The sequence below is a fragment of the Halichoeres trimaculatus genome, unplaced genomic scaffold (genome assembly GCF_033239565.1).
Source record: "Halichoeres trimaculatus isolate MK-OKI-2021-1 unplaced genomic scaffold, fHalTri1.1 fHalTri1_scaffold_23, whole genome shotgun sequence".
Classification (NCBI taxonomy): domain Eukaryota; kingdom Metazoa; phylum Chordata; class Actinopteri; order Labriformes; family Labridae; genus Halichoeres; species Halichoeres trimaculatus.
The window spans coordinates 8936514-8948774 of record NW_027437201.1 but is presented as its reverse complement, the minus strand read 5'-3'; the positions used below and the strand labels follow the sequence as shown (position 1 = coordinate 8948774).

The 12261-nt window shown below is 41.4% G+C and overlaps 1 protein-coding gene across 3 annotated transcripts; it reads right to left on the bottom strand.

Annotated features, from left to right (window-relative positions):
- On the bottom strand, positions 1-7549 carry znf281b (zinc finger protein 281b). Of its 3 annotated transcripts, none has more exons than XM_074663426.1 (7): positions 7339-7549; positions 4743-5266; positions 4445-4558; positions 4207-4329; positions 3380-3473; positions 3135-3253; positions 1-2787 (listed from the first exon to the last, which is right to left on the bottom strand). In XM_074663426.1, the coding sequence occupies exons 2-7, from the start codon at positions 5193-5195 to the stop codon at positions 1159-1161; spliced, it is 2532 nt and encodes an 843-aa protein (XP_074519527.1). In that variant the 5' UTR covers positions 5196-5266; positions 7339-7549; the 3' UTR covers positions 1-1158. The 3 variants fall into 3 exon arrangements, with proteins under 3 accessions (XP_074519527.1, XP_074519529.1, XP_074519528.1); XM_074663428.1 differs by having other exon boundaries at positions 3380-3463; positions 4206-4329; positions 7339-7548; XM_074663427.1 differs by lacking the exon at positions 7339-7549 and adding an exon at positions 7034-7204.
- Between the last annotated feature and the right edge of the window lie 4712 nt (positions 7550-12261).

Sequence of the window (12261 nt, the reverse complement as noted above, 5' to 3'; positions counted from 1 at the left end):
TTTTCACAGTTTTTTTCCTCTCAAAATAAAATTAATAACCATAAGCATAATATTCACGGATCATAGTTGCAAACTGAATGGGTTGTTGTTGTTTACAATGTTGATTTGTTTAAAAAGTGCTTGTTTGATTCCACTGACATTAAAAAAAGGAACAGCAAGGCATGGAGTAAAAAAGTGGTGACTTTTTAAAAATGAAATGAATCATTTCAGCAAAAGAGTGATAAAAAATAATATTCCAGATTTTACCATGAGAAAAACAGTGACAGCACTGAGATTTAACGTAACCGTAGCTGTCTCTTTTCCTTTTTCTTACTGGCCACCGGCGGTTAGACAGGCATCGTTAACCAACGCTTTCTACTTTCAGTCATTATGTTCGAACACCGTCTTCACTTATGAATTATGTTTGCGTGTCACGGCCTGAACTCCACTACAATTTGTACTCCCTGGCATAGGAAACGTGGCTCTCAAAAGGAGTGATGACGTTCTCACATTGACACAACAGTACCATAATCTCAACAAAGCTAAAATGCAGTAGAAACCGAACATGATCATGTGTTGAAGTTTGTTGTTCTGACTAGTTGAAACAAAACACAGATAACAAAATCAAAGCTTTGTAGTCTCAAAGTACACCTGTAAAAATTGTGCTAATTGCATCTCATAATACAAAGTCTTATTACACAATTTTGCCTATTTTCCTGAGTTAATACGCTTCTTGTAACAGACAATATATACTTTTTTTGCCATTTGAATTCTGGGCCTTTCCCTGCCACAATGTTATTATTATTGAAATCATCAACATTTTTCATTATTACTTTACAATGGTATGATGATTGGTAAAACACAACAGTTCAGAGAAAGAAAAAAAATCAAGCAAGTTTATAGCTACCCTCTAAATGTTTTAAATTACATTTAAATCTACGGTACGTTCATATCAAAAACACTACTCGTAAACAAAATTTGAGCGACTAAATACATAATAAAAATGAGAATATTTAAAAAATTGCATTTGAGGCCATAAAAGACCCTCCCTGGTCATTTTGTATTAACATTAATGGCAGTGTTTAAAATAACTTTGCTACAAGAACAAAATTAGGATGGGTATAGGGACCATATGGACAGCAAGAGAACAGCCCCTACTGGATTCACCTCGTTTGACCCTTATCTGAAACTTTGGCTTGTCGGGGTTTTTGATCCTGTACTCACTGGCTCACTGACGTCAGCTAACAAACTGGTATACCCTGAGAATTCTGACACTGGAGTCCGTATTCTGTGGTCGACCTCTGTCCCAGGATCGCTGCCGTAGCCCAGAGGGGTCTGCCGCCCTGACTTGAACTGGGAGCCGAAAGCCTGGGCAAAGTTCTCAATTTGATACGTTGTTTCTTTAGGCGGGTTCAGCGGGGACAGGTCGGAGTAGCTGGAGCCATTGGTAGGTGCAGCCCCCGCTGCAGCTTTAGGCTGCTGCCCCTTGGAGCCCTCTGCCTGGGTAGTCAGGTCCTGGGGAGGTAGGTTGAAGGCGCCAGGAGAGTGTTGCTTCTCCAACTGCTCAGTCAGCTCCTGAGATGGCGTCAGCTGCTGGTGGCTTGTAGATTCCAGGCTGAGGTGGTAGCCTGCCTGGGAGGGGGAGCCCACAAGCATGCCGTAATGGGACTTGGAGGAAGATGAAGAGGATGTGGATGAAGGGGTGACGATGGGCAGTGGAGAGGAGACAGTAGGCGGGTAGCCACAATCCAGCGGTGATGTGGTGTACCCATGCTTGTCGGAGAACAGAGGCCCTGTGGGGCTGGAGCTGCTTGACAGGAGTGGGAAAGGCCCTGTTGGGCCAAGGCTGGGGAAGGGCCCGCTGTGGCTGGTGCGCTCCAGAGCCTGCAGGAGGAACTTAGAATACTCACTCATCACCGCTGTTTTGTCCCCACCGTTGGGCGAGTCATCCTCCAGCTCAGGGGTAACAGGGGCTGCTGGCTGCAGGTCCACATGATGTGGATGGTCCGGCAGGTCGAAAGTCACGTCGTGGTGGTGTGACCCTTCAGGTTTATGGCTATAATGGTCTAGCAGGCTCTGCAGAACCTCATCTGGAATGCCCGACTTGTCGTGCTTGAGTTCCAGAGGTGAGGAGTCCAGCATGGCCAGTGTGGGTTCTGGCCCCAGGGAGCCTTGAATAACGCTACTGCCCTGGGACGCCATGTGCAGCGAGCTGGCCCCATAGTCATTGTTAACCGCATGGAGGTAGCGCCGCTTTTTCACAAACTGCATTGCATCATCGTAGTTGCTGGTGGTAGTGGGCCCCTGCTTGTTACCCACAGTTCCTTGGAGCAGACCCATGTTATCAAGGCCAGAAGCCTCCACATGATCCATGGAGCCCGACTTCTGCCCACACTGCTTTTGTCCATCTGTACCGTCCTCCAGAGAGAGAATGCCCTTGTCCAGGCCTTTGCGGCCAGCTTTTTTAAAGACCAATTTTGGAGTGCGTCCCTGCATGTTGGAGCCTGAACCTGAGGGGTGTTCCATACTGAAGTCCTGCAGGCCCAGGTCCCGGGCCATCCCCCCAGAGGCTGAGGCTGCTACCATTGATGCTGAGGCATTCTTCTTCCTCTTGCGCTCACCACCCTCACCATTTTTGGACTTGGCCCTCTTGCGTCCGGAGGTGGTAGAGTTTCCCTGAGTAAGTGAATAGCTGCCATGGCCTAGCTCTGCCTCGCTGAGCTCCAGCATGCTCGGATCCAGGCCCTTCTTTATGGCTTCTCCACAAGTTCTTTTGTGCTTCAGTAACCGGTCTGTTCTTGAGAAAAACTGAAAGTGGACAGGGGAATGACAGAAGAAGAGAGAAAGAGAAGCTCAGTCTCCTCTGAATGGTTGAACATTTTATTCTTGACCTTTTCTGACATGACTAATCCCATTGAAACAAGGCTTTAGTAATTTGAGTGTAAGAATAAGATTGTGGCTAAATTTAGAAAATCAAATTTAATCCTAAATTTAGAACTGACTTCATGTTAATACTACCAATACAACTTACCTGAGAAACAGCTTCCAATGAAAAAAGAATGAAGCATTAACTACTTTACAACTGGCCAAAACACATCAGATTAAAAGGCAAAACAGAGGTAAGCTACTTAGCACAGAGAAAACATGAGGCCTACTTGTTGGCAGGTGTCGCAGCGATATGGCTTCTCGCCACTGTGTGTCCTTTTGTGCCGCTCCATATGGTACTTCTGTATAAAACGCATGTTGCACTCGTCACAGCTAAAAGGCTTCTCTCCTGAAAAAGAAGGATGAGACAGTGTTGGGGCTTGTGTCACGAAAGCAATGACACTAATGCTGTAGGTGACCTGTGAAGGGACTCCCTCCAAAAGGTAGCAGTAAACTACAGATATCAGAAACTTACCGCTGTGAATCTTCTCGTGCCGCTGGAGCAGGTACTTCTGGATGAAGCTCATGTTACACTGACTGCACCGGAAAGGCCTCTCACCTGTGCGATCAAAAGTACAACCCCCCACCATCACGTTAATCAACCGCTTAAGTGGCTGCATTTAACATGAAGCCACAAAATAAACAAAAAGCATTCAGAAAGGCTTCCACCGTACCAACATCCTTCAAGGAAGAGCACAAATATGTAGAGGACTGTATGTAAATGTAACACATAACCACATACCATAAATACATAGTGGGATAATACTAAGGACTATGAAAAAGGATGAAAGAAAAAGGGATGATAAAAAAGGCTTTGAAGAAAAAAAAACTTTTGAATTATTTACAACCTCAAGCTGGAAGAACCAAGTGAGGAATTCACAGCAAGGAGAATGACTACATGTCCAGAAACCTGTGAGTAACCAGTGAGTCATCACCGGCTCGGGTGATTGTCTGGATTGAAATGAGGCCCCCAGCTGTCACAGTGAAGGCTACCTCATAAGCCTGGTAAAAAAACCTCCACAACAGAGCATTACACCAGATCCTAAGCAAACTATTCTTTGGTGTTGTATTTGACTTACTCATATTTCATTTGGGAAGCAAAAAAATAATAATAATAATAAAAATATTGTCTTAAGAGAGCTGAGGTTTTCTGTTTAGTTCAGTTTCTGACCTAACCTGCAGGTTTGCCCAGTTTGAGTTTAAACACAAAGAGTTTAAGCTATAGGTGGATGGAGCTACCTCTGACTCGTAATCTTTTAGAATTCCAAGAAATGCACTGACAAGCAGCTAAAGTCTCTCACCTGTGTGTATGAGCACATGTCTGCGCAAGTGGTAGGAGCTGCGGAAGGCAGCATTACAGTGCTCACAGATATGTGGTTTTGAGTTGGGGGACAGACAGGCTCCTTCGGCATCCAACATCATGGCCTATATACAGAAATACAAATACAAGTGGATCAAAACTACAGTATAAAAAACTGTTAATGTTTTACAGAAAGAACACTTGAGTGTTACGTGAAGGAGAAGATGGAAAGTTAATAACCTTTGCGGCATCATTTCGTTTCCTTCGTGCTTTCCCTCCCTGCCCATCCCCATTGCTTCTCCGCCCTCTTCTACCCGAGGACTCTTTTGGCTCTTTACCAGGTCTTCCAGGCATCTAAGGACAAAATACAAATTGACTGTATCACATTCTTAAAACAGTAAATGAAGGCCCCAGTTTTTATAAGGAACAGTGGTTCCCTAAGAAAAGCCTGAACCAAACATATGAAAAGGGGATCTCAATCATTAAAACTGATTCATAACAAATTGAAACAAGATAAGAAAAAAGGAGCCTGTCTCACCTGCTCTCCAAGGGAGCGAACATTGCTGATGCTGAGGTCATGGAGCAGCATGTTCTGATGGTTTGGGTGATGGTTGCCATAAGACATGTCCTGCATGTCGTTACCACTCTTCCCCGCGCCCCCTCCTACACAGTTCACTCCGACTCCTCCACCACCGCCGTAGAGGGGCATGCGGTAATCCAGCTCACTTAACCTCTCCTGCTTAATGCCCATGCTATGGAGGAAGCCCCCAGTGTTTGCAGATGCAGGACCGTGGTTTTCTGGTGGCGTGTCAGGTTCTTTCTTTAGGATCATTTCCTGAGAAAGCTCCCCCATAACTGACTGGGAGGCCAACCGTGTGAAGCTGGTGACAGGGGGCAGGTGGCTAAACATGAGCATACCTGGTGCAAAATTGGGGTCCATGCCACTACTACGCAAAAACTCATTGCCTAATTTGTCCTGGATAATACTCATGGTGGTCGTGTTGCGTGTGCAGGGAAGAAGAAGGGCAGTTGATCTAAAGAAGAATGCAGGGGAAGAATATCCTGAAAGAGAGTAGACAGAGAATAATGTTGAAAAATGAGGAAAGTAGCCAACACAAAATAAACATCACATTCTGTTCTTGTTACATCTGATTAAAGACTTTGGGAAACTGAATAGCTTCCACATAGACTAAATAGTGTACTGTGTGTGCTTCAATGTTCTCTGAATATCCTGTCAGTTGTCCATTAACTACGTAATTGGATTTATTAGGCTTTACCTAACCTAACACAGAGCACGGCATCTGGAAACCTCAATTGGTACATACAAAAACTGCATTTCATTTACCCTGGGAAATCTGTCAGAAAAAAAAGGAAAGAAAGAAAATAAATAGCTGAGGGTACTTTGCTCAATGCAGGAGGTTTCATGGAATATTTAGCATCAACATGAATAAACACTGTAATCATTACTTTCATTGTAAAGGACAAGTTCACATAGACGCTTCCAACCGAACCAACATTGACAACAAATCAAAACATTCCATTTGTGTAATTATTTCAGGGGCACGTAAAAAAATAAAACATAAAGAGCTTGCAAGGTCTGACCAAAATGCAGACAAAAGTGAACTTGTTTGGACTATCCATGATTATGGAGTCATTTTTAAGAGTCTATCTGATATCAACAAAACCAACAAGAGACACGATGATTCAATATTATACAAATTATCTAATTTAAAAGGAATTTGTAGGAAAACAAGGAAATTGAATTTCTCCACAGTTGTAAGTGATTCCTATATTTCTAAGTAAAATGAGGATATGGAGCCTGTAAAAGGTATAATCCACATCTCGCATTGTTCTACATGTAGTAACACATGTGACTTGGATTGTAGCCAGAATAAAATCCGCGTAGTAGTACGCTTGATCGCTGATACAGTAACATCCCACTAGTTTCGCATTTCCACTCATACACAGAATGTTATATCTTGCTGTTAACGCAATTCCTGTGTCGAGCTTGGGGCATTTCGTTGCAGTATCGGCGTTTTAATCGGTTCATTACACTTGCCTAAAACAAGCGATATTTAGGTCAAACCCAGCCAGACATTTCAGTCAGGCAGACTGGTGACTAAGACCTACGTATACAGAAACGAGGGCGTAAGAACGACTGAAGTGAGAATTTATTGTTTAGTCGAGCCCTGTCGACCATTTGGCTACGCGACACTGAATTCAAAGCGAGCGGATGAGCTTTTGTGATGCATAATAGTTAGCCTGCTAGTTAGCATAGCTAGCTAGCCGGTTAGCCACAATGAGAGACAATCAACGCACCTTTACGTCCACAATCAAAACAGTCGGCTTCGACTTTCAACAAACCACATCAAGATTTGTAGAAAAGTCAAATAAAAGTCCACAATACGTGGACAGTAACAAGAAGCATATGTAGTGCATACATTTAACAGGTATACGTTCATGAGCAACGTAACATATCGTTTAGCATGTTACTTAACGTAAGTGTTGCTATCAAGCTAGCTAACGCTCAAGGGGAGCATGATTTGATGATATTAACACGTTTGCTGTACCAGTAGAATGATAATATTATGAAGGGAACTTTCCCTCAGTAAAATTACACAACATTTGTGGTAAGAAAAATGAGAATAACGGTAACTTTTATGAGACGAAACAGCAAATTAGCACTGGGAGCAGTGGTAGAAATTGCTCATTCTCCAATTTCCAAGCTTTGATGACGCTCGTGAAATCAAATCTGTCTGGCTCTGGGACGCTCGCGCTCTATTTATTGTTAGCTAACTTTAAATGTTATTACGGCCGGGTAATGCTTACCGATTCAGCTACCAAAACATTCTTCGACGAAAGCGGCACGTGTGGACTCCAGATCGAATGACTGAGCCAAAGAAAACTGTACGCATAAAGGCAGCTGTGTTTATAACAATCAAGCTGCCATGAGCTAGCTAGGTAGCCGCTAGCTGCCCCGACTGAAAACCCGCATTACGGCCCATGCAACAGAAACAATGATGCTGGGTCTGAATGCATCTCCGTTTGCGCCGAGCCAGACAATTCCGTCGCATATATCTCGACAAATCCTCAGCATTTACAAGCAACAAAATCCAATCTAGCTTCAGACTTACCTACACATGACCGCAGATGGTTTCAAACGTGCCTATATTCTCTCCGTATTCGCCGCTTTGGGGTTTTATTGCCAAAACATTGTTCTCCGGCGGTGGCTGCTTTCTTCCATCTTGTCTTGGCGCGGGGAATTATGGGTGTAGCGGACGGGTCGTGAGAGGAGACAGGCGAAGGTTGCCGAGGTTTGTGAGAACCTCACCGGACAACACATGCAACTCTGTCCTCCATAGGAATGTAAACATGCGTAACACATTTCCGTGAGCATATACTGCTATGAATAGATATGGCGTCCGGCAACTTGTTGTCTTTGCGGCAAATTTTGTGTTGTGTTTGTACTATCACGTTTTTTAATAATCAGATATTCAAAATTGTCCCTTATTTAAACATGACTGAGAAATACAGCATGGTATCACATAGCCCATTCAAAATTCAATATTGCCCCTTAAAATTCTCAAAATAAGACGCTACATCTGTATTTGATTTTTAATTTTTTTAGGAACTATGTAGAACTGTTGTTTCAACAAGACTTAATCCATATTCAATCTATCATTTTTTAATCCACAAAGTGTTAAATCATTACAAAATGATTTAGCAAAAAAAAAAAGTTCCTCATGAAACATCATCCCTCAGATCTTCACAACGCTCAACTACATTTTATTTACAGTATCCAAACAAAGCAACAAAAATAACATCACATAACACTAAAAGAGGCTAGCACAGATTGGTATGTACATATCTGACTTCTCCCCCCAGTTATCTCATCTCAATGTATCTGAAGATGTAAGTTATTGATACAACACCATTGCTCTTCTTTCAGAATTTAATGATGTGTGTATTGGACCCATGAAGTATCATAAATCCAGATACCATTAGGCCTGGGATTTTGGCTTGAATTGTCTTTTAGAACTGAATGGAAGTATTAAAGTAACTGCACACAATGTGGTTTGGTCACATCCATCACTTGCCTGATACACTTTATAAGGATATTGCTTATGCCATTGCAAATTAAATGACTCACACTGATGCATTCAGTGGTTGACAATAAAGCCCTGGACTACCTAAGGGCAAAAGCAGACCACTCTCTCTATGAAGCCCCAAAAGGTGTACATACTGTCACTGTGAATTGATTTCAGTGCATAAGATGAGATGAAATGGCATGAAATGAGAAAAGTGGAAGGAAGGGTTCTCTGAATCTTTGCATAGCAGTGATATACAGGAGTGGTGACAGATATGCATTCATACTTCCATTCCCATGTGTACATAAATAGTCCAAAGCAAAATGATGTACCATGATAAGTGGCTGCACTTGGCCATGTATGCTAATACCAGAATAAGAAAGACGTAAGACCTCATGTTGACCGGAGGAGCAGAGGATGTGAGACGTTAGTATATTTTACAGCATTTAGATTACATATCAGCTCAGAGGTATACTGATACAAACAGAAAGGGAAAGCTTGTGAAGGAGTGTTAGAACGTGGCGTCAACTTTTAGCAACCATTGTCCTGCTTCTCAAAGTGAAAGCTAAAATTTTCTCAGAAATTTAAACCCTATCATTGTAACTCCTCTTATGAGTAATTTGTCATCACTGGCCCAAATACTCTGCAGTTTAAAGAAAAGACTTGTGAAAGTGTTTTCATGAATATTCCTGATCGAGAATGGTGATTTGGGGGATCAGAATGAGCCCAACATTCTCCTGAGATCTTCTTAAAAGATTATATATGCCTTGGTACAATTCAGTGTAAGAAGTAGAAACTCTGTCCTGTACAGAGTTTTAATAAAGTGTTGTTGTTTTTTATTTCTGGTCCCTCCTTTTTCTTTTGTGTATGTCGTGATATTCTTGGTTCAACAGATTTGTGCCTGAGTGTAACTGGTTGTTTTGACTGTTAACGTAATAATCCTCAGAGCTTTACTTTAATGACACTCTGTAATTGGAATTTTTATGTTGGCAAATACAAAAAATATCAAGTCAGGATTTTATTGGTCCAAAGTCATAAGATGATTGCGTATGAGTCAGATTTTAGATTAAAGTGATAAAGAGATAATTAGATAAGGAAGATAGATTCAAAGATATTCAATAACAATGCCGTGTGACCGTGGTGTGTTAGATTTGAGCTGACTCATCGGATGACTCCCTTGTTGTCTGAATTACCTTAGGGATACATGTAGGCTGACTCGCCCTGTTAGTGTGTCTGTTTGGTGAATCACAGCATATTCCTGATAGCAATAAAAGCCACTTCAATCTGTGGCGGCTGTTCCTGTGTGAAGGTTAAAACAGCTCAGGAGACATTTAGTTTTTATGTGTGGATTAAGTCCTACATACTGCCACCTGTCCACAAAACTGAACAGATTAATGATCCTAGTTATTTCACAATGTAAAATTAACAAGAAAAAAGTTTTACGCAGTCATTGAATTTGTACTCAAACGTAATACTTGTGTGGAATGCTTCATTTCCTGCTGGCACAACACCAAATCCATCTGGAAGTCTCTCCCTTTAAGCCTCATGTGTCTTTGTTTTCTGTTGAATAACATGGCAAGTGTTGTCAGAGTGCTAGATGGCTGATAAACAGCCCTGAATTATCTCTTAAGGAAATTAAGATGGTACATATTCCTTTGTGTGGTAAAAAAAAAAAGGTGTTGCAGTTTATCTATTACCAGCTTTGATGAGGGTCACAGCTGGGCGAAAGGAGAAACATCCAGAACAGATATGGAGTTGATCTCTTACAGCTCCTCTAAAGAAGACTAGAATACTAACAATATTATAAGTGAATTAAACATTTTGAATGAGCTATAGAAATTTGTTTTGCCCCATAAGAAATTTGACTCATTTGGCTTTTAATTTGAGAAATTTGTACAGATCAGACTTCATATTATGACCACTGAAGCTAGTGGTCTGAATAGAGCTAATGGAGCACAGGGAGTAAGGAATTAGCTTCAGCCCCAACAGGTCCTCCTCACCTACTACAAGAGGGTGAGCTTTAAATAAGCTTGGAGAAGGCTGACAGGAAGAACATGATGTTTTTACCACCAGACGTCCCACATTTTTCCTGTCAAACTTCTGTTGGGTGTGATAGGCAAGGCTGGTACAGGGAGGTCTGATCTTATTTCAGCAGGAAGTTAAAGAGTGGTGGTTGATTACTGACTTATCAACAGCAGAGAGTAGAAGTGGGGTACAGGGAAGAAATTAGTGAGAGATGTAAAAACACTGAGCTGAGTGGCAGAGACATCAACCAAGTTGAAAGAAAAAAATCCAATGCAATACAAATGCAATATGATAAGTAGGGATGGGTACCAATTTAGGTACTTTTATAGGTACCAACCCAATTCTGTCAAAAAGTACCAGGTCGATGTAAAATCAAAAGGTAGCATGTTCAGGTAAACACATCCTTATGACAGTGAGGAAGTGGAAGAGTAGTTGATTTTCCATGCTGCTGGACATGAACACAGCATTACAAGGTTATATATTGAAGAATAAGTACATTATATTGAAAATTAATTGATTAATTATTATAATTATTATGAAACAAATTGATATTTTTTACCACATGAACACAAAAAAGTACTGAAAATTGGTACTAGTAATTACTGATATCAATTGCCAGGTATTGGGCATCGGTACCATATCGTTTGAATTGTGAAATGTACCCATTCCTAATGATAAGGGCTTTAAAGAGTTTAAGGAACAGTTTCAGGGGAAGGAAAACACCAACAGTGTAGAGGATCTTCTTCAGGTGAAGCTTTTATGAATCTGTTAAGACTGCCAACCTAAAAAGAATTTTTTAAAAAAATCTGTTTTGTCTTGTTTTGCCATTTAACAAAGGTAAGGTATAATGTTCATTTAACAGTGGGCTGATAATGATAATGTTACCACAGAGGTAATGTCAACTGTCAAAAATCCAGGCTTAACTATTTACTTCCCACACCATTAATGAATAGTTTGAAATCAGTATAATCATTTACAGTAGGATAATATAAATTTATACAGAGGTTATATCCCAACAAATGAGTCAAAGATTCTTCTGTTAGTCCAATACTTGACCAGGAGGAGACAACACATCTCCCCAGTGTTAGCATCTCTACACCAGCTCCCTCTAAAAAATCAGGAATAGAATTTAAAATGTTTCCTCTGACCAGCTCTTAATGGCAATATACCATTGAATCTTAAAGATCTAGTGCCCTGTTGCCCCTCATGAACACTCGTCACAATCTCCAAAAGAAGTATGGGCGGTTGAGATGTTACAGGAAGGTTTTACTTGCTGAATTCTGCAAAGTGCTCGGTTCATGGTTGGTAAAGATGAGATGAGACTCCTTATCGTGTATTGATGTTGGGTCTTTGTTAATATAACATAAAAAGTCTCCCCCTGATGTTTGTGTGAAGCATATTGAGATAATGTTGGTTGTGATTTGGCCCTATGTGAGGGTCGATGAGCAATGTGGTTTGGTTAACTCAGTTAGCAAACTCACACTCCCATATAGTCCCGTACAATACAGTCCTTTATTATAGTAATAATTACTATAGGGCTCTACCTGTAGGCTATCAGCTTCTCCCGAAGCTTACTGACGGTACACGAACACTAGGGGGAACCAAAGAGCCGCCAATCGGAAAGCATGATTTTATTGTACAGTCTTCTCCTTGAGATGAGACAAGCAGGCAATAGGGCATTCATTTCAAAGTAAGGCAACGAAAAAAATAGGTGGTCTACGTTTGGCTTAATAGTCTTTTTTTTATTTGCTGTGATGCTTTAACCTGCTGGGGCAGAAAAGAATCATCCCTCCTAACCCCATATCAGCTCCTCCACCCTCATTGAAAGAGAAATTTGCCCACCCTTGGTGCTGCTTTTATTCAATGCTCTAACTGCAGTCACTCCCACCAGAACATGTCCCCTTCAGGCTGAATCACGCACTGTCGCTGCTATTCACATCCGCA